Below are 23,786 nucleotides of genomic sequence, written 5' to 3'. Positions count from 1 at the left end.
ATATTTATTGCCACTTGCCACTAGCGTGTAGGGGTTGTTACTACAGTAATTCTAAAGGCATCAATACATAAAGCATCAATAGTTATACTGTAGTTTTATTTCTATTTTCTGTAACATATATAAAAAAAAAGTAAACATTGTAACAAATATTTTACAAATTATGAGTGTACATGTGTACTATATTTCTGTCAGATAACAAAAAAATACAATATGTAATTAAAATCAAGACAAGTATTTATGAAATTTCCTTTCAATGATTTTTTCCTTTTTGACGTTTTTTTTTTTAATGAGATGAAATTCATTTCAATATGATGGTCAGATATCAAGAATTATCTCCTGCATTCAGATTTTCACCCCATCAATATGTAATAAGTAATTTTTGTAAGTTCATAGAATAAAAAATCCTTGTCCTGTTTAGTTGTAAAGCCAAAGCCTTTTTTTGGAATGAAACTTTCACACTTGACTGCTGTTAGATTGTTTCAGAGAAGCACTGGAGTTGTAGGAAAAAATGTATACAATGACAGATAGGGACAACAAATAGTGTATTTCACATGCAAATCTATTGCGCAATACTGTGCAATTGAAGATTTCTTCTTGAAACTTTTCAAAAATTTTGAAGAAAAAAAATATGAACCCCCCAAAAAATTGGAAAAAAAATCTCCCCCCCCCCCCCCTTTTGGAGTAATTACCCCCAAACTCAATCCAAGCCTTCCCTTTGTGATATGGAACCTTGTTGTACAATTTCAGTGAGATCCATACACTTACACACAAGTTATTGTCCAGAAACTACAAATATGCTTGTTTTGGCCCCTAATTCCTAAACTGTTGGTACCATAACCCCCCAAAATCAATCCCAACCTTCCTTTTGTGGTATTGAACCTTCTAGTAAAATTTCATAGAGATCCATTTACTCTAACTAAAGTTATTGTCCGGAAACCAAATGTGTCTTGGACGACGACGCAGACGATGCCGACGACAACATCTTAGCATTATATGAACCCAAAAAAAAAAATTTGCGGTCATATTAAAATTGCCCATAGAGCTCATTCTTAAGGGGAGGCAACACAGCTTCAGGGGAGATAAATAAACACAGATAATTAAACTTTTATCTTTACGTTAAGTTATCTCCCCTGAAACCTTTAATATAATATAAGAACCGTGAGCCACTGCACCTAGGCAAGTTTAAATATGAATTCAACAGAGACAACTGAAGATCTGCAAACAAAACTCATTTTCTAAATGTATGAAAATTAGAAACTAAAAGAAACAACTTAGAACGAACACTGATGAAATTCCAGACTCAGGTTAATAATTAACAATATGTGGTAATGTGACACTTATTTTTTTAGTACACAACCCTCCAATTCAATATGTATAGAATTTTGCACCCATATTAAATTTAAAAATGTAGTGGTCCATAGACTTTCCAAATCCTACTAGTAGATTAGTATTTGATTTATTGGTAATATTTTTTGTAAAAGAAAAGGATCTTAAAAAGTCTTTTCTCTGCTGCACTTTGTGATCTACAATAATTGTATCACAAAGGTATCAATAAATATGTCATGGTTCATAGAATTCTTAATTAAATTCCAAAACTTATTTTCATGAAAATATGGAAAATAGTATAAATTTGGTTTCTGTTATAAAATATATATATTTAATTTGGAGTCTTATGTAATTGTATCTTATTGTTTTCTTTTTAATAAAAGAACAGAGTTCCAATGTCCCCCGTGTTGCACATATTTTATCTGTCCAAGGGCAATAACTTAAAATTTTATTTTTATAAATATCTTGGAGAAATGAAGGCTTGAGAGCAAATGCAATGCAATTTCCAATAAAATTATTGTTTCCAAGGGGCATAACTCCAATTAGTTTTAAAAATAATTGATTAGCACTGATTTTTTTGAACTTGTCCAAGACATTGCTGATATAAACCTATGATATAAGTTTCATTAAAATCTGGCAAGCATTGTACACGTGAGAGCGCTGACAATGCAATTTTCCATATAATTAATATTTCCAAGGGCCTTAACTCTTTTAAAAATAATTGATCGGCACTGATTTTTGAACTCACCCGAGACATTGCTGATACACACCTATGATATAAGTTTCATAAAAATCTGGCAAGAATTGTACATGTGAGAGCGCTAACAATGCAATTTTCCATATAATTAATATTTACAAGGGGCATAACTCTTTTAAAATTAATTGACTGGCACTGATTTCCGAACTCGTCCGAGACATTGCTGATATAAACCTATGATATAAGTTTCATAAATATCTGGCAAGTATTGTACATGTGAGAGCGCTAACAATGCAATTTTCCATACAATTAATATTTCTAAAGGGCATTACTCTTTTAAAAATAATTGATCAGCACTGATTTTCGAACTCGTCGACACATTACTGATAAAAACCAATGATATAAGTTTAAAACAATTCGGCATGAATTGTACACGTGAGAGCGCTAACAAGACCGGAAAGACGGACGCACGGAGAGACAATTAAAAGATTTTGGGTAAATAACTATAGAATGAGTAGAAGCAGAATTCAAATATCAATAAAATAGGTCAAGACTCAAAGGGAATAACTATTTATGGTTATTTAAAATTCCATATAAATGGTAATGACAGTAGTATTTGATGTGCTTAGGGGGCATCAGTTAATATTCAATCAACGAAAGGTGATCTACTGATTTCTACAAATTAACAAAACTAAGAAAAACTACAGTCTCCCAGGAAATATTAAACAAAACAAGACAAATTCATCAATCAAAATTGGTATCAACCATCAAGAGTGCTACCATTGTAATGTCATTGTGAGCTGCAACTATTGTCAATATAAAAGAAGGAAATATATCCTATAATTTCACACTGTGAAACAACAGATTTACTTTACCAAGAAATCACTTAAAACTACTGATAACAATGGAATTATTTAGAATTACAACATGCATGGAAACGTCTGATTAAAAAAAGATAAATATTCACAAACGTGTCTTTGACAAGTGAAAGCACTGCATCACTTTGTTTTCCTGTCAACTTGATATTCAAGTTACTGAATTTAACCTTGTACAAATGTAGGTATTAAAAGTACAAAAAAATGATTATATACAATCAATAACAAAATAATGCCACAAATCCATTATCAACATATCAATGTAATTTAACAACCAAAATTCATCACTGATTTATTTCTGCAACAAGAGTCTCGCTGGTTCTAACACAAGCTGCATATTTTATGTGACTAGGAGCCACCACTTGATTTGTGGTAATTAAAAAAGTTTGAATTTTTTCATGTGGGCAATCTCATTTCTTCATCCTCATCAGTGTCATCGACATATTTCCTCTTCAATAAACCTGAAATGATATAATTCTTATAATCACACAAATACACTGCTATATTGTAATATTCTATGCTATGATTTTGGCAGTAAACGGATGCATGTTATATTTCAAGGAAAATGTGTGTGTATGGAGAGATGTGGGGTAAATATCAAGAGGATAACAATCAATAAAACAATACAAAAACCAAAAGACATCTATTAAGTTTATTAATATGAGCCGAGGTAAACTTTTAAACACATGCAGGCTTCCACAATGATGACAAAATACTCCTTGAAGTTTATACTGTCCTAAATACATACTGTTTCCTTCTGTTAAGTGACTGAACAAACATAGCAATAAATATTTAATTCATAAATTTGTCTCTAGTTCTTTCATGTGCATGTGAACTGCAAATAATAAACATTGGCAATTATACCACATCTTATGTTTCTATTACCTGATAAAAATGCCATGTTATGGTAATAATAATGAGACTTCAGTAGTATTTAAAAAGAAAACAATGGAATGCTTTATGACAACACTTGAAGCCAGGATTTGTAAATGGGGATGTGTGGAGCCTGGTAGATGCATGGAAAGCTACCAATCTCCTCCCTGAAAGCTCTGAGGATTTAATATTTAGAGGACACAAAATCGAGCCATGGTTTAAGCAAATCAGTCATTTGAATAAGGAAACTACCCTATGAACCTCATTTGTATAAAGGGATTGTGATCACACATATCACACCCATGGCTACAGCCTAGTATTAGCTGTGTTAGAAATATATTTAAAAGCCAAATTCCTGTCCAAACGGGAAATAATTCTAATCTAAGAAATTACAAAACAAAGAAACGCATGTACTTACAATTATCAGTGGATCTACTCCCACTAAGAAAACTTAGTTTTGCTCTGTAAATAGGTTCATACTCCTTAAAACCACAAAAAGAGACAGTTACTATATCATCAAAGGTAATGCAGTGAGTGCTGAAAAATGCCTCTTTTTAACATGTCATATCTTTATATATTGCATTGTAAATATTATGAACTTCTTCTACAAGTATCATTTTTACACAGACATCCAGATATACTAGAATGCTTTTCATTCCTATATGGTTGATCCAACTGTTTCAACACCCTTGTTTCATTAGCCAATGAAGGACAAGATTAATGTAACACAATATTTTCTTATAAAACACTTCCAGTTGTATAAAATTTCCTGCAGTAACCATTGTTTGATTAAAAACAAGAGTTCCAATGTCCCCTGCACTGCACATATTTTATCTGTACAAGGTCAATAACTTAATTTTTTTGGTTCTTTAAAACTTTTTATAAATATCTTACAAGAAATGTAGACATGCGATAGCTAACCATGTTATTTTCCATATATTTCGATTTGCAAGGGACATTACTCCTGTAAAAATAATAGATCAGCTCCGATTTTCCAACTCACTCATGACGTTGCTAATATAAACCTTTGATATGAATTTCATTACAATCCTACAAGAAATGAAGGTGTGAGAGTGCTTCCAATACAGTTTTTCATATAATTAATATTTCCATGGGGCATAACTCTTTAAATAATAATTGTATGGCACTGATTTTTTAACTGGAAAGAATTGTACATATGAGAGCACTTACAATGAATTATCTATATAACTAATATTTCCAAAGGGCATAACTCATTAAAAAATAGTTGATTAGCACTGATTTACTATTTTTTCAAATAATTGCTGATATAAACCTTTGATATAAATTTCATAAAAATTTGGCAAGAATTGTGCAGGTGAGATTGCTTACAAGAATGGACAGATGGACAGAGGGACAGAGGCTGGGCATTTCTATGTATCCTCCAACTTGGTGTACAGGGGACAAAAAGATGGAAGATTTCATCATTTATTAAGTGAAAACTGAAGAATGTACCGGTATTATCTGTAATAAATTACAGAAAAATCATTTACATTTGCTTTATCTGAAGAAAAAAAAACTAAGTAAAAATTATCGTTTTAACTTTTTTTTCAATTGCAAATACATGGGAATGGCTATGTAAATTGAGACCACAAACACATGTTGATCCAAACAACAAAGGATTCTGAAATCTGAGTAAACTATCTTTCAAGACAGGCCAAAACTGGGAGACAATAGGGGGCCTGTATACACAATTTATACCATTTTCGAGAATTACTGCAGTGATATTTCAGCAGTTATGCTACAATCAGGGTATAATAAGGTATACTTTTTAACTAAATAATATAAAAAAAAAAATTTAAAAATAAGACAATTGTGGTATCTTACCGTTAACTGTTGAGCAAAGCCATCATTTGGATTTATGCAAAATCTTTTCTGTTGAACATAAAAGAAGGTGTCTCTGTTCAAAAAGAAATACAAACTGTATGAACAAAATGATCAAAATACATAAACTAAAAAAATTTCAAAGTAAAAGGTGTTTTACACTGTAGACTATCAGGTTTTTTACATACAGAACGATATAAACACTGGGGAAAAAGAGATTATCTCATATCATTAAACAGTCACAAAACGCATGATCTTTTTTTCATACTAAAAACTAATTTTATATTTTGATATGAGGATAGAAAGTACTTCTATATTACTGAATATTATATTCACTGTCATAAATAAAGCTGATTCCTGATTTCATTATCACCAGTGCCTTGTTTTCAATAGCTAAATTTAAATGAACATATCTAATTTGTTCTTTGATTTATATATGCATCACTTGAATTATTACAAATTTTGTTCAGAACAGTAGAGTTTTCAAATTAGATTAACCCCCCAAAATCCTTTTCAAACTCTACAATGAATAAATTTGTCTGTCAAAAAACCTGTTTGTTTCTGAACAAGTTCTGTTTTATCATCACAAAATAATAGATTAACTTCTTATATATATAAGTTTAAAATATAAGTGTACATACTTATAACTAAGTCCATACTTTTCCATGATATATGCAATTACTAAAGCTGCACTGCAAGAAAATAAAATGAAGAGGTATTATGAGAGAACTAAATCAAAATAATAAATCTGCTCCAATTTTTAAATTCAATTAAATGTTTGTGGAAGCAAGTTTATAATAAAGTATCTCGCTCATAAATTGTTTGATAACTATTAGTGTTTGTAAATTAGAAAATGCTCGAGTTTTCATGAGATCCATCAGACAACTTAGTCTAGTAGTGCATACACAGTCAATACCAGTCTAATAACAATCTGTGTTTCAATATGCAAAATAAGAATTATTCTTGGCATGATCATCTACATATGGTGCACTGCCCTTCTGCCTATATGTCCTATTGTGTACACATTTGTTCAAAGCGGCATAGAAATCTGTTGAACATTTTGAATGGAGTTGCACCTACATGTTAAGGTCAATGCTATATCATGAATCAAATGAATGCTGAAATCTTATTATCTTGCTTTCAAAAGTTTCCCATTTCACTTTCATGTAATACCATTCTATAAAGTAACATTAAAATCCATCAAATGGTTTTGCATGCCCATAAGATTAAGAAAAGATTGACAAGACAGGGGTTAAAAAAATTTGTTCCAGATCACTAGCCCAGGACTTATTGGTAGCAGGATTTTAGTAGTCCAGTTGGAGGAACTACTAGCCTGGGCTTCCAGCAAATATTTGAATCAGCTGGACATTTTCTTTTGAATCAGATTTCAATCCCGTAAGACTTAGTTACAAAGGCAGTCGTTGTAAAAATGATGGCATCATAACAATAATTGACATAAAAAACGATATCAAACTTCAGACTTTTGATATAAATTTGATGTTCTGACTTAAACTGTTAAATTGACAGTGCATCATACGTAATGTTCAATAAAAGTGTAATAAAATCTGCCTTAGACTCTTTATTAATGCAATATCACACTGTCAGAACTGTACTTTCTTTTAAAGCACATTTCCTAATACCGGATAATGGTAAAACACGGACCAGAGATGGACGCATAAAATCCGTGAACACTTTAAAAGCACAATTGAGTTTAAATAGTTCTTTCCACATTATTTCTTCTTCTTGAAAATACTTGAAATGAATGTAAGATAAAGGTATCAATGATATTGTTAGCCTTTTTGAAGATTTCAGATGCAAAATTAAATCTCACACCTGTGCACATGTCCACAGGTGTACTAGTTTCAACAATGTGGTTCTGTCGAATTTTCACTTAAAACTTTTTTTAATTCTTTTTTATATTAATCATTAGAATTCTATTTTAATATGTATTTCTGATAGACTAAATTATTTTTACTAAGTAACAGGTCATATCAGCCTATAGGTCATATCAATCAATGCATCATACTCCCAGTACTGTTAATTGAAAGTCTGGGCTTGAGCAATGTACAATACTCCAGTACTGAAAAATCGATATTGAAAGTACGGGAATTGTGATCAATACATGATACCGGTCCATCCAGTTATTTGTTCTATTTCTAAAACATGTAAAAAATCAGTTTAAATTCCTGAAATCCTGGATGAAGTTATTGAATCTGATTGGCTAAGATAAAAATAGTGAGGAAGGGATTTTCTATTTCTATTTTGGTAATGCAAGATTTTTTTTTTCACTAGTCCGTCGGGCATATTGATGACAAGTTTTGATTGCCCGACGCATAAACGTTTTAGTCCCGGGCGTCAGGCTAGTGGATTTTTTAACCCATGCAAGAGTTTTAAATAATGCGTAGATAAGCATTAAAATATTATAACTTGGTACAATTTTTAAATGTTTGTGAGATAACCAGACATTGTTCCAAAATTTTGAACTGAACATTATCATGGTTTCAGTTGTACCATGTGTACAGATGCTTGAAATTACTTATTAATTCAGCATACCTTCTAGAAATTCCTGCATTACCATGTACTAATGCCTTTCCACCACTGCAAAAACACTCTTCCAAAAACTGTCTTACCTGCAAAACAAAAATAGGCTACAGATGTGTTTATCATAGAAACACATCTTGAAGGTCAATTCTGTTATATTATTTCCCTTGTATCTAAGAATGTCACAAAATATGTTGGTTTTTTCACAGTTGATGACAGCATTATTGACCTTTCTATCGTAATGCTGTAACAATAGTTGTGGCACTTAAGCAAAACATGGCAACCAGTCAGCTAGCTACCTGTGCACACCTTAATTGATCCTGGTTCTATGGAGTGTCAGTTATAGTTGGCACAAAGTTACTGGCAAGAGGTACATTTGTAAATAGATAATTCCTGCTTTTAATGGATGGGAATATATATGTTGGAAATCATGCACAGAAGAATATGTTACTGTAACCCGGTATTATTGTATCTTACGTCGTATACTTATGACGTTATCTTGTACTTGAGTCATCAATACAAATTCATACAGTTTAGATGTCTTTATTATTATACATGCAGTTTTAGTAAAACCACTTAACGATAATATATTGTGTAAATCAAGTTGGCTATGTTCATATAATGAGGTTAAATTTAAAACATATATATGGACAAGAGACAGAATGACAGCTTAAACTGTAATCAATGCAAAATTATGACAAATAAATATTCAAAGATATTAACCCTGTTCAATAATCAATAAAACAGTAAAGGTGGGATTAAAAATCAGAAAAAAGAAAAAAAATGTGTTTCTTTGTAAATTGTTACACTTACCTGAGGTATGTATTGTATTATATTTTCTGTTACACTGTCTGCAATATCAAGTACAAGGTATCTGTAATTAAAATTAATCAAGTTCATGATGATCCAAAAGAAATTTTGCTGATTCAGAAAATATACTCGACTAGTAAATATAATTGATATTTACAGTTAACTTAGTACACTACATAAAGTAGATATTTCTTGCTGTTCTTTATTCAAATCATCCATAATATGCTCATGCTTCAGCAAATTACAGGAAAATGTTTTCTACAGCTGAGGCCTCTTTTCTTTAAATTTGTTTACCATAATTAGTCAAATATACTTATACACACTAAATAAAAACTACTTTGTATGCTTAATTAATATAAATAAAAGATGTGGGTTTTACATCAATGAGACAGCAACCCAACAATATTTGTTTCACATCAACAATTTTAGGAAAGTATTGTATATATATATATATATATATGTTAACTATGAATTTTACCTGAAATGATCTGGAAAGTTGGCTCTAATGAAGTTTGCCTCTACTGCCTGTCTGATGCATATGATATGAGTTATTCCTGTCTGGGTTAATACGTTCAGCTGTAACAGTAGAATATTTTATCATATATAAAGAACAATGCCACGACTCTTTGAAATTCAGTTAAAAGCGATATGAAAACAGTCATTAAAGGTTGACTACTGATGTTACAAAATTTACTTCAATATTGAAACCCTAACCTAATCCAAATTGTGCCATGACACAGAAGTTTTCTCTTGATATTTTTTTAATCTTATTTAGTTTGTTTTATATAGTGCTTTCTTGGCTGTTTGTGAAGCTGTTAAATTAATATTTGATTGTTTGATTTGGCTGTATACTTGAAGACTTACAACTCAAGATGCTTGAAATAAATTCTTAACGGATAATAATGATAATCATAACATAACTTAGAAGAAAACATCATGACATTTATGGGTTGCTTTAAGATTGATGTACATGTACAAATGTATACCCCCATCTCCCCTTATTCATATCATTCTACAGGTTAAAAAATGAGCAGGACCAATCTCAGAAACCTTTAATAGATGTGGAATGACATTTCCAATCGACCATTTGAAAACTTAATTGTGTTTGAATGATACTGAGTTTTATTGTACAAAAGTTATGTGCAGGACATGAATTTGACAAGGTTTTACTATCATAGGGGTCAAAGTCAAGGTCAGAGTGACCTGACTTTGGTATACGACACACCCCAGCCCATGATGCAACAGCATACCAAGTTTGGTAAACCTTAGTTTTACGGATCAAAAGTTATGACCCAGACACAAAGCAGGAATGACAGACAGACGGACAGACAGATAGATAGACAGACCTACATGGTGATTCCATTATAACCCCCCTCAAACTTTGTTTGCCGGGGTATAATTAAGCAAACAAAAAAAGACTAGACAAAAGTATACACCAACCAAGCCTTTGGGCCCTGAATTTAAATAGGCAGTATTTTGTTGTTGTTTGCCCTGCAAGTATCTTGTGTTTGTAAGATACATATGCTGTCCTAATTATTGCCCTGCATGTCATGTTTTATTATAAACATAGAGGAAATAAAATGCTTCGCTGAGCGCAGCAGGAAACGACCGCAGAGGTCCAACCCTGAACAGTTGGGGCAAAAATGGGCAAAAATGGACACAATATTCGCGCTTGATACAGGTCTGAATTTGGATTGTAATTAAATATTTGACACATAATAGGTTTCCGACACCGAATAACTGTGGTCAAAGAACTTAGAATTGGTAATGATTTGAATTTATATTCAATTTTTTGCTTTTGTGAAATACACTATTCTGTTGCGTATTGACCCCCCCCCCTCCAAAAAAAGAAAAACATTTTTTTAACCCCCCCCCCCCCCCCCATCTTTTTTGCAAAAAAAAAAAAAATATTGCCCCCCACAATTTCTTTTTTACACCCCTCCCTCCCCCCCCCCCCCCCCCCCCCCTTTTCCAAGAGAAAATTCTTTCCCTCAAGATATGGTCATAATCTCAATTCAGATTTCCAATGGAGTTTGCAACCATAACTATCAATTTAAATACATCATAAAAGTCTTAAAATAGAAAATGACATACTTAATCATTGCTAAAATTAATATTCCTTTAATAGTAACTTCTAAGAATAAATTGACAGCTAATCACCTCAAGACAATACAACATTTCTTTATACATAATTTAAAAGCAGTGTAAGGGAGGTAATCCAAACATACACAACATTGTACTTTAAATGTGTTTGGATTACCTCCCTTACACTGCTTTTAAATTGTTGATTAACCAGGAAACCTTCGTTTTCACCCTTTTTGCCCCTAATTGCTAAACAGTTTGAGCCATAACCCCAAAAAGTCAATCCTAACCATCCCTTTGTGGTATGGAAACTTGTGGTATAATTTCAGAGAGATTCATACACCGTTCCACAAGTTATTGTCTGGAAACTAGAAAAATGCTTATTTGGGCCCTTTTTTGGCCCCTAAATCCTAAACTGTAAGGACCAACACCCCCAAAATCAATCCCAACCTTCCTTTTGTGGTTATAAACCTTGTGTTTAAATTTCATAGATTTCTATTTACTTTTACTAAAGTTATTGTCCGGAAACCAAATGTCTTCGGACGACGACGACGTGATACCAATATACGACCGCAAAATTTTTTGCAGTCGTATAAAAATTGGTATTGGACAAAATTATGACAAACATTCATTACTGATAAACAAAATCACTTGGACAATGTGCATAATAGTATATGTATACTAAGTAACAATCTGCATTATTTGCTGCAAATAAAAATAAATTCAAGCTTGGAAATTGCATGAGTTTAGCAGATTTAGTATGTATAATGTATATGATCAAATTTAGCAAGAAGTGACAAAGTTAACTTCCTCTCATTCTATAAATAATTTATTGAATTCAAAATCCTGACAACATGCACATCATTATAAAAATAAGGAGATCTGTTATGATTGGATCAAGTCTGTGAGTAAACATTTTGCAAAATAAAAACCTGGTCTCCTAAAAGTGTCCCATAATGCAAATTAAATAAAAAATCAACAAAGTTTGTTTTCTCAAAATTTTTTAAACACCTCAAGAGAAAATAAAAGAACAGATTTCCAATGTCCCCTGTATCTATCCAAGGGCAATAACTACAACAACTTTTTTTTGTTGTTCTTTAAATCTTTTTACAAATATCTTAGAGAAATGAAGGATGGACAGACAGACGGACGCCTTGAATCTCTATGTTCCCCACAATGCATCACGCGGGGGACAAAAAATCCTGATGATTCATACCTTTAGCATGCTGTGAATTCAGAACTTGTGTGTGCATTTTATTATAACCATTTTAGAAAATGGTCCATACAAATGATGGTATCAAATTTTAAATGTGAGTTTTTGTGTTTGTTAATATCATCATGTTGCTATTTTCAAATAAAGAAAACATCGCAAAAATTTCTGAATTTATAATGCATCCAAACATTAAAAAAAATATAAAATCCTTCTAGCTGGAAAACCATGAGAGGAATTGAAAAGACAAACAGTGCACTATATACATGTATGCAAAACTAAACAATTTGACAAAACTCAACTGCATATGGTTTGCGAATATTCTTGAAAATAAAAATTCTTTGCACACCTTCAGTACATGTATGTGTTTGATTCTTACATTAATGCTTTTTGTTATGGATTTGAATAAGAATGATTCATGTGGATTTACATGAGAGGTAATCTGTAACAGCCTTAAATATGTACATATGTGAGTCTGTGCTAAATATAAATATATCGAGAATTTTTATCATGTCGTTGATTACAAAGCGAAAGCAGCACGTCATATTGGAATTACAACTTTCCACTTTCATTATTTACAATAGCTATTTAAATAAGAAAAATACAGTAAAACTTGCAGTATTAAATATCAGTTTTTTTTATGGCATATATATGATAAATAAAAGTTTTCACCGAAAACTATTTCTTCACTTGATCAAAACAGTTGAAATACTGATACACAAACCATACCTTTGATTTCATTGCAGCAGCATATGGTCCCAAGTAGAGATTTGGTAAAATTTCCTAAAAATAAGATTGTATACTTGTATACATAAAGTATATGCATTCAAGCTGCTATCTTGGATCTTAAAATATGTTTAAAGACAGTTACAGGAATTAGCCAACTTAAGTCTTCACACAAAATTGCAATTCATTGAATTTTCATTTTAATATGTGAAAATATCTCTTACACCATTGTATCATTGAAAAGATAAGTTGACAAATTTTTTTACCAAATTGAGAAATTTCGAATTCTTCTGCTTTCTTAAATTTGATTGATTGATTGATTGGTGTTTAACTCCACTTTCAGCTCTATTGTGCTATTTCTGGGCGGTCAGTTTTTATTGGTGGAGGAAGCCGGAGTGCCCAGAGAGAAGGAGGAAGCGGGAGTGCCCAGAGAGAACCACAACCTTTGGTTGGAAAATTGACAATCATAGTCAATCCGATTGGAGTCGAGCGCATCTGCCACATGTGGGATTCGAACTCTAAACCTCAGTGTTGACAGGCTAGAGCTACAGTAGTTCGACTACATAGACCATTTGGCCACTGAGGCCCCTTTTTTTTTATCTCAAACTAAAAAATGTCCCATTTTTTCATAAATACAATTATGTGTACTGTAGCCTCTGTAGGGGATAAAATTATGCTTGTCTGCATCTTATTTTTTGAAACCTATCAGAAATGTTGAGGTATTTCATTTATATCAATTTCATATTATAAGAACTGTTACTGTAGCTAAGAACCTATATAATTTTACATACCTGCATTTCTCTCCTCATGGCATATGCCCAGTCCTAGAAATCAAAAGATAAAGTAAAGTAATAAAAACAGTCATCTCAATTGATTCTAGAATTAAGTTTTTCTTAATTTTTTAAGTAGCTTCTGATTTAAAAAGTACAAGGACAGGCATGGTCTTCCTGCTTGGCCACAGGCCCACCAGCCTAGGCTTGTAAAATTGGTTAAAATTTATACTGCAGGCCAATTTAATCTATAACTTTTTAAAAAGTAATTGTGCAATTTTTATACAGTCCCGACTCGTCGTAGATTCCATCTTCTTTTCTTGAATTGTTGCATTACAGAATGTGATTTGTCTGATTTTTTATCACCAAAATTTTTTATTGCTATTAGCAACATGTCAGGTGCCACTAATGAAGCCAGAAATGTTTATCCTTCTGGAGCACCTGAGTTCAATCCAATTTTTGTGGGGTTTGTGTTTCTCCATTTTTGGACAGTTGCTGTCTTTTAGTCGATTTTCATGTTGTCATGGTGCTGTCAGTTTTTTCCTCAACTTATGGTTTATTATTGCCCCTTTCTAACTACAGTGCATGGACATAATTTTTCTTCACTTGTGATCTTTTAACTTATATATTTCATATGAAAGTAGAATTTAAAAAAAATTGGTATCTGTAACAAGAGAATTCTCACACATTTATTTGCCTAACTTATATGGTTTAGGTTTTGTTATTAGGTGTTTTTATTTTATAGTAGTTTAAACACAAGTTTTATTTAATTTTCTTGTTATTAATTGTTAGGAAATTTGATATTTTAACTAAAATAAAATCTGGTAATTTCAAGATGCACTTTGCCACCCTGTTTGCAAAACCCTTTTAAGTAATTTTATGAATCATGATTATAATAATGAAGATTCGGAGGGAGCTGTTTCTTAATTTTTTGGATATTATAAATGTTGCTGCTTCAAAGGCAAATATTTTTCACAATAAATCATCCAAAATAAACTGCTTTGCTGAGCGCAGCTGGATACGCCTGCAGAGGTCCAACCCTGAACAGTTGGGGCAAAAATGGACACAATATTCAAGCTTGATACAGGTCTGAATTTGGATTGTAATTAAATATTTGACATATTATAGGTTTCTGAATAAGAACTTGAAATTGGTTATATGAATTGAATTTATATTCAATTAAAGATTTCTTGCTGTTATGCAATACACTGTGCTGTTGCGCAATACTTAGTAAATCTGTTGTCAGACTATAAACAAATAAAGTTCAATTTCTTCTCAATGTCATATTTGAAATTTATGAAAATCAATAGGGAGATTACATCAATAGCTATAAATAATTCACCAAAGTTTCACGAGAACTGCTGAAAGCATTTTTGAGTTATTGTCCAAAAACTGGAAAATTACCCCTTTTTTAATGAATAAAACCCCATGCCATAACTCAGAAATTTAAAATCTAAAATTTATAAAATTCTAAAGGGAGCTTACATCAACAGATATAAACAATTCACCAAAGTTTCATGAGAACTGCTGAAAGCATTTTTTAGTTATTGTCCGAAAACTGGAAAATCCCCCTTTTTTTATGAATAAAACCCTGTAACTCGGAAACGTTAAATCTAAAATTTATAAAAATTCAAAAGGGAGCTCATGTCAATAGATATAAACAATTCACCAAAATTTCTTGCAAGTGTAGTTGATTCAACTATAATCATGGACAAAGGAAGATAACTCCAATTTAAATAAAATGCTTCGCTGGGCGCAGCTTGATACGACCGCAGAGGTCGAACCCTGAACAGTTGGGGCAAGTATGGACACAACATTCAAGCTTGATACAGCTCTGAATTTGGATTGTGATTAAATATTTGACACAGCATAGGTTTCTGACACAGAAAGAATGTGGTCTAAGAACTTCAATTTTTCAAATTTACCTATTATGGTCCAATGTCCAAAATCAAAATACATGGTTAGATTCAGCATATCAAAGAACCCCATATATTCAATTTTTGTTGAAATCAAACAAAGTTTAATTTTGGACCCCAACTTGGACAAACTTGAAAACTGGTCCCATAATCAAAAATCTAAACACATGTTTAGATACAGCATATCAAAGTACCCGAAGAATTCAATTTTTGTTAAAATCAAACTAAGTTTAATTTTGGACCCTTTGGACCTTAAAGTAGACAAATTTAAAAAACGGGACCCAAAATTAAAAATCTAAAAACACGGTTAGATTTGGCATATCAAAGAACCCCAATAATTCAATTTTTGATGAAATCAAACAAAGTTTAATTGTGGACCCTTTTGACCTCAATATGAACCAATTTGATAGCGAGCCCACAAATAAAAAATCTAAATACATGGTAAGATTCAGCATATCAAAGAACCCCATATATTCAATTTTTGTTGAAATCAAACAAAGTTTAATTTTGGACCCCAATTTGGACCAACTTGAAAACTGGGCCAAAAATCTAAAATCTAAATACATGTTTAGATTCAGCATATCAAAGAACCCCATATATTCAATTTTTGTTGAAATCAAACAAAGTTTAATTTTGGACCCCAACTTGGACCAACTTGAAAACTGGTCCCATAATCAAAAATCTAAACACATGTTTAGATTCAGCATATCAAAGAACCCCAAAAATTCAATTTTTGTTAAAATCAAACTAAGTTTAATTTTGGACCCTTTGGACCTTAATGTAGACCAATTTAAAAAACAGGACCCAAAATTAAAAATCTAAATACATGGTTAGATTTGGCATATCAAAGAACCCCAATAATTCAATTTTTGATGAAATCAAACAAAGTTTAATTGTGGACCCTTTTGACCTCAATATGAACCAATTTGATAGCGGGCCCACAAATAAAAAATCTAAATACATGGTAAGATTCAGCATATCAAAGAACCCCATATATTCATTTTTTGTTGAAATCAAACAAAGTTTAATTTTGGACCCCAATTTGGACCAACTTGAAAACTGGGCTAAAAATCTAAAATCTAAATACATGTTTAGATTCAGCATATCAAAGAACCCCATATATTCAATTTTTGTTGAAATCAAACAAAGTTTAATTTTGGACCCCAACTTGGACCAACTTGAAAACTGGGCCCATAATCAAAAATCTAAACACATGTTTAGATTCAGCATATCAAAGAACCCTAAGAATTCAATTTTTGTTAAAATCAAACTAAGTTTAATTTTGGACCCTTTGGACCTTAATGTAGACCAATTTTAAAAACGGGACCCAAAATTAAAAATCTAAATACACGGTTAGATTCGGCATATCAAAGAACCCCAATAATTCAATTTTTGATGAAATCAAACAAAGTTAAATTTTGGACCCTTTGGACCTCAATGTGGACCAATTTAAAAACGGGGCCCAAAATCCAAAAACTTAATACACGGTTAGATTCAGCATATTAAAGAACCCCAAGAATTCAAGAATAAAACCCCATTGAAATTGATCAAGAAATAAGCAATTTATACGAAGTATCTTCTTTTGCACAATACTGTGCAATTGAATATTTCTTGCTATTGCGCAATACTGTACAATTGACAATTTCTTGCTATTGCGCAATATTGTGCTATTGGATATTTCTTGCTATTGCGCAATACTGTTAAATTGAAGATTTCTTGCTATTGTGCAATACTGTGCAATTGAAGATTTCTTGCTATTGTGCAATACTGTGCAATTGAAAATTTCTTGCTATTGCACAATACTTATTATATAATAATTTACACATCCTGTTTGGTGTGTATCTCCTACCATATCATTATTATTTGCTTTTAAATATAAATCAGAAATAACAAACTTAAAATGGAAAATTTTAAAAGAAAAAAAAAAGGAATAAAAAGAAAAAAAAAAAAAAAAAAATCCCCCCCCCCCCAATTTTTTGAACCCCCTTATGATTCATCACCCCCAAACTCAATCCCAGCCTTCCCTTTGTGGTATGGTACCTTGCAGTACAATTTCAGAGAGATCCATACACTTGAACACAAGTTATTGTCTGGAAACTAGAAAAATGCTTATTTTTGGCCCCTTTTTGGCCCCCAATTCCTAAACGTTTCGGGCAATTACCCCCAAACTCAATTCCAGCTTTCCCTTTGTGATATGGAACCTTGTAGTACAATTTCAGAAATATCCAAACACTTACACACAAGTTATTGTCATGAAACTAGAAAAATGCTTGTTTTTTGCCCCTTTTTTGGCCCCTAATTCCTAAAATTTTGAGGCAATTACCCCCAAAATCAATTACAGCCTTCCCTTTGTGATATGGAACCTTGTGGTACAATGTCAGAGAGATCCATACACTTACACACAAGTTATTGTCTGAAAGTTACAAAAATGCTTATTTTTGGCCCCTTTTTGGCCCCTAATTCCTTAACTGTTGGTACCATAACCCCCAAAATCAATCCCAACCTTCCTTTCGTGGTATTGAACCTTATGGTGAAATTTCATGGAGATCCATTCACTTAAACTAAAGTTAGAGTGCGAAAACCAATGTGTCTTCGGACGACGACGACGACGACGACGACGCCAACGTCATACCAATATACGACCAAAAAATTTTTAATTTTTGCGGTCGTATAAAAATTACTTGAACAATGACATCATTGATATTTTTAGAGAATGGAAATGAAAAATGTTTGCAATTTTTTCATTTATAAAGGGGCATAACAACTCTAGAACGGTTAAAGTGACGCCACCAAAATTCAAACTTGATCTGTGTATTGTGGTAATAAGCATTGTGTATAAGTTTCATAACATTTAGTTGAGGCAAACTTAAGTTAGAGAACGGAAATGAAAAATTTTGCAATTTTTCCATTTATAAAGGGGAATAACTCTAGAACGGTTAAAGTGACGCCACCAAAATTCAAACTTGATCTGTGTATTGTGGTATTAAGCATTGTGTATAAGTTATGTCTGGAAGTTACAAAAATGCTTATTTTTGGCCCCTTTTTGGCCCCTAATTCCTGAACTGTTGGTACCATAACCCCCAAAATCAATCCCAACCTTCCTTTTGTGGTATTGAACCTTATGATAAAAATTCATAAAGATCCATTCACTTAAACTAAAGTTAGAGTGCGAAAACCAATGTGTCTTCGGACGACGACGACGACGAACCCGACGCCAACGTCATACCAATATACGACCACAAAATTTTTTTGCAGTCGTATAAAAAGACAAAAGTATAATTTTTAACGAACCAGGAAAGTTTTTAAAATGCCCTATATATTTTGGAGGTGAAGAGATCAAATGTGCAAAATTACATAGATATCTTGGAATCACATTTACATCTAGTGGTATATTCAAACAGTGTAAAGATGAATTATACAAAAAAATCTTTATAAGCATGTTTTAAGCTACAGATCTAGAGGTGCTTGTCATCATCTAACCCTAGTATTGCCACATTTTTACATCTTTATGATCATACAATTAAACCTATATTATTATATGGCAGTGAAATATGGGGAATGTTTCGTACTGATTCAGCTGCATGTAAAAAAGATGATTATATATTAGAAAAAGTTTTTGGTCAGGATTCTTCTGAAAAAGCTCATAATAAATTTACGAAATATATTCTTGGTGTTAATAGAAAGGCCACTAACATAGCTGTGATGTCAGAGCTTGGTAGATTTCCTATTTATTTTACTATAATTTTATCAATGTTAAAATATTGTCATAGACTGGAAGGTTTGGAAGAAGGATTATTATATGATGCATTTATATGTTGTAAACAATTACATACTTCTAATGATAATACATGGCACTCTAGTATAGATTATATTCTGAAAGGGATTAAATTATCTAATTTTGACCAACCAATTGGTTCTTTATTTAAGTATGTTAAAAATAAACTATGTGAAAATAATTTAACATTTTGGAATAAACTGAAGTATCAAACAATTCAGAAAAAGGGAAGCTTTGTACTTATTTTTCTATAAAAGATTGTTTTAAAAAAGAAAAATAATTAGAACTACAGGATTTTTCAAAAAACATGAAAAAAGACAGTTAATTTGTAAATTAAGAATAAGCGCTCACTCATTAAAAATTGAGATGGACATATACTCAAAAAAAGGTATAGATAGACCCGAGCGTCTTTGTTTAAATGCTCACTTGGTAAAGTTGAGGATGAGCTTCATTTTTTATTAGGATGTCCGCTATATGATGTCAAAAGAGAAGAACTTTTTCATTACATTTCTAACATTTGTTATAATTTTAAAAACTTAAATAAATCTTCCTAATTTTTATGGCTCTTGACACAAGAAAATGTATCTCTTATGGAAAAAAAATGGGCTGTTATATTGGCGAGTGTTTTGATTTAGGAGATCAGGTCTGAATATTGATACTTGTCTAGTAAATAATTTTATAACGAATGCATATAATGTAATTTTATTATTAAATTGTGCATTTATAATTTATATGGTTGATGGCTCTGATTCTTGATCGATGCTAATATACTACAATGTACTAAATATACATGTACACTGTGTTGTTTATTGTTGTAATTATCAATTATATCAATCAATTGTAACTGATTTTTATGCCCTTTATAGGCCCTGTAATTTGGGAAATAAAAAATATTCTAGTTCTAATTCTATTTGGGAATCTGCGAAACTTGATGCGAGAATTTGCGACACTTGCACTATTGATGTCATCGAACAATCACCTTTCCTTTTAGGCGTCAAAATTTTTCGGGAAATTATGAATATCCAGATATATACATGATATATATATATACATCATGCATATATTATATATATAAATTTATAACTGTCAAGCAGGCTCCGCTAAGATTAATCATTATTAGAAAAAAATCAAAATCAGTTGCATCTTTCTTCTGACACTATATGTATATATATTCAAAATTACTAAAATGTATCCCTAAACAGGTGTTATATGTAAGAGGGTCGTAATGGGGGTACCTTCATGACGAATAACGGTAAAAAAATCTTGCCAAATGACGTTAATGGTAATTTATGGAGCATGACAATAAAATGTAAATGTTCTTTATGACGATAAAACAATCGACTGATTTTGACGAATGACGTTAAATTTTTTCCAAAAATACCAATTATTTGAGACCTTTGACGAATCACATAAAGATATTTTGATGAATCACGATAACATTTTAACCAATTTGACGCTAACGGTAGCCGAAAATGACCGTTTGACGACTGACGGTAAAGGGCATTTCTATCCTCATGTAACTGTACATTGTCAATGACAAATCTCTGAATGAAAATATCTGTAGCTGATTTTTGAGCTTAACCTTTTTCTGATATATAAAGTGTCATCTCCCTGATATATATGTCTACTAATAAAAAACATTTACCAAAGATTCTTGTGATGGAATGTGAGGAAACATATGGTTTTCCATGCTTAACAAGTTAGACAAACTTTTTTTGTTTTGCTGGCCATGTGTTCTATGCTTCATTTTTTGTGCTTGACGTCATCGATTCGTGTGTACACACTGGGGGAAACGAAAGTGTACAAGTACCCAAAGAAAATCTTTAACGTAAGGATAAATGATATCTAGAAAATATGACGATTGATATGTTATATCCATTGACAAATATTCTTTGCCAAAACAGCCAAGTTATAATGTAAACCTTGTCAGTTTTTGATAAATCTCCCGAAATGACAATTATTGGTAAATTATCTCCCCCTGTTTAGGCATAGATAGTGATAGGTTGGTAAAGAAAATAGGAAATAAGAATACGTATGATCCACTTATTAAAATTCATGCCATTTAGATATAAGACTTTAATAAGCTTGAAGTATTCCAGCTCAGTAAAAGGACCAGAGATGATAAGACCCTGTATGGTTATCATGAAATATAAGTTCCTTCATCTGTTCATAGTAGAACTAGAAGATCCAAATGGAAGAGTTAAATTATTTCCACTGGAACAAATTTAGCAGTATTTTGTTCCTAATGGAAGAAATGATATAGAATATTTGTTCCAACAGGAACAGATATTATGGCATTGTTTATAACAAAGTTTCCTAGGGAACTTCTGTTAAGCGGAACAAATGTACGTTGACATACACCTTATCGCTATTCCCGGCTGACCCGAGAATCTGTCCCGCTTGAACTTTTGACGTCATACAACAATCACTTTTCCATTGTGGCGTCAGATATTTTGTATTGTGACGTCAAAATTTTACGGGAACCTGTGTGATGTTGAGTAATGGCGGACAAATAGCGATAAGGTGTATTGTGACAATGTTTTTACAAATATAGACAATATAGACATTATCCCCTGCTTAGTATATTTCTCGGATTTAGATGGGCTGATGACAAGTATAGCCACAGGTGTTGCTACCCATTACCCCAGGGAACTTCACAGACACACATGTTTTCCTTAGTTCCGTGGTAGTTCCCAGTGAAATGCAGATTATCCATGATGTCTGTCCTATTAAGCCGATCATTGGCATTCATTTTAGTAAATGCATTACTTGGCTACCACGTCTTCAATTAACGGGACTATATTGACCTAGGTATGCAAATGAGTAAATGCATCACTTGGCTACCACGTCTTCAATGAACGGGACTAAGATGACCTAGGTATACAAATGACCCACATTGGTGTCACACCATCTATTACATAACGCTTGCGACATTGAGTGCCAAATTTGATTTATTTTAGTTTCTCTGTCTCTGGATTGAAAAAGTCTTACATTTAACTACCTGTAGGGAGAACACCCCGTAAAAAATATGTCAAATTTTCAAATTTCAATTAAAACTTATTAATAAAAATTGCCCGATAAGGACTAAGTCCGGAGATAAATTCGTTAACTATTTTCAAATTTGTAGAAATGGGATTTTAATACCCTTCAGTATCCTGTACACCCATCAGCTTCGCCTTGGGGTATATGTGTTCAGGGAACTGAAGGTGTTAAAATACCCATATACATGGATATGAACGTAGATAACTTATAATATTTATTAGCACAAATGCAATTATAACAATCGGTAAAGGATCTATACAAATTAAAGTACATTGCATTATAATACATAAAATATATGACTCACAACTATAATATCAATAGGTTGTATTTATGTAATATCAGCTATGTTATATTTATAATTAATATTTTGATAATACATCATTTGTAACTTTAGACAATTCAGAATCTTAAAAAGAACACATCTACAAGTTCAAATAATCTTGTTTCTGTTGCAAAGACCGTTCTATTATCATTTGCATGGAATTTGTTTTATTGTTGATGTATATAGATATAAGAAGATGTGGTATGAGTGCCAATGAGACAACTCTCCATCTAAGTCAAAATTTATAAAAGTAAACCATTATAGGTCAAAGTGCGGTCTTCAACACGGAGCCTTGGCTCACACTGAACAGCAACTATAAAGGGCCCCAAAAATTACTAGTGTAAAACCATTCAAACGGGAAAACCAACGGTCTAATCTATATAAAAAATGAGAAACGAGAAACACTTATGTATATGTTTCTTTTGTAAATTAAAAAACCTCTTGGGAGCTTGTGTTTTCTATGTTTGTACAAATTCAATTTATCTAATGAGTCTACATATACACAAATTAAAAATCAACATATGACCATTACTGCTATGTCTCCACAGCTAGCAATTTTTCACCTGGTTGGGGAGTTGCTTTAAATCATGCATATCATATTTAAGTATTATTACCATTATTTTTTAATTCCAATGGAACATGCATTTCCTCCCAAGCATGATTCATGACCCTTAAACAAAAGTTATTTTTTGAAATTCTTGATTTGCTTCCAGAGGATCATCTTAGTAAACATATATTTCAATGATGCTGTCTATCAAAATTCTTTTTCTGGTAGCACTCTATTAGTAAAAGAGTGTTATTAAGGTTACTTATCTAAATATAAACGAAGTTTTAAATTATTAGAGTCTGGTCATCCCTGAAGGCCACATGCTGACTTCTTGTCTGACTGTGTGTTATTACCCTAGAAAGTTACCTTTTTATTATATGACTATATAAAATTTCTCTTTTTTATTGGCGAAAAGCATGGGGAATCTTCTTT

At 31.9% G+C, this 23,786-nt stretch overlaps 2 protein-coding genes across 4 annotated transcripts in view; one reads left to right on the top strand and one right to left on the bottom strand.

The window, feature by feature from the left end:
- The window catches only part of LOC127698557 (proto-oncogene c-Rel-like), a 182,992-nt gene that overhangs the window by 76,763 nt on the left and 82,443 nt on the right, over positions 1-23,786 (top strand). The window lies entirely within an intron of this gene.
- On the bottom strand, positions 79-21,190 carry LOC127698582 (serine/threonine/tyrosine-interacting protein A-like). The gene is made up of 10 exons (XM_052202096.1): positions 21,089-21,190; positions 13,774-13,806; positions 12,986-13,039; positions 9,443-9,540; positions 8,968-9,028; positions 8,167-8,243; positions 6,255-6,305; positions 5,617-5,689; positions 4,190-4,253; positions 79-3,359 (listed from the first exon to the last, which is right to left on the bottom strand). The coding sequence occupies exons 1-10, from the start codon at positions 21,188-21,190 to the stop codon at positions 3,295-3,297; spliced, it is 678 nt and encodes a 225-aa protein (XP_052058056.1). The 3' UTR covers positions 79-3,294.

This window comes from Mytilus californianus, unplaced genomic scaffold (assembly GCF_021869535.1).
Source record: "Mytilus californianus isolate M0D057914Y unplaced genomic scaffold, xbMytCali1.0.p SCAF_4, whole genome shotgun sequence".
Lineage (NCBI taxonomy): Eukaryota > Metazoa > Mollusca > Bivalvia > Mytilida > Mytilidae > Mytilus > Mytilus californianus.
Note: the sequence above shows the minus strand (reverse complement) of the source record. Positions and strands in the feature narration are given on the sequence as shown.

What these genes read in the sequence shown, in the direction of transcription:
- LOC127698582 (XM_052202096.1), bottom strand. Translation starts at nt 21,190, where the DNA reads ATGAAGCATAGAACACATGGCCAGCAAAACAAAAAAAGTTTGTCTAAC. An exon ending in TAATACAATACATACCTCAG is followed by an intron (nt 8,244 to 8,967) that starts GTAAGTGTAACA and finishes TTTGTTTTGCAG; the next exon opens with GTAAGACAGTTTTTGGAAGA. An exon ending in AAGTATGGACTTAGTTATAA is followed by an intron (nt 5,690 to 6,254) that starts GTATGTACACTT and finishes CTTTTTGAACAG; the next exon opens with AGACACCTTCTTTTATGTTC.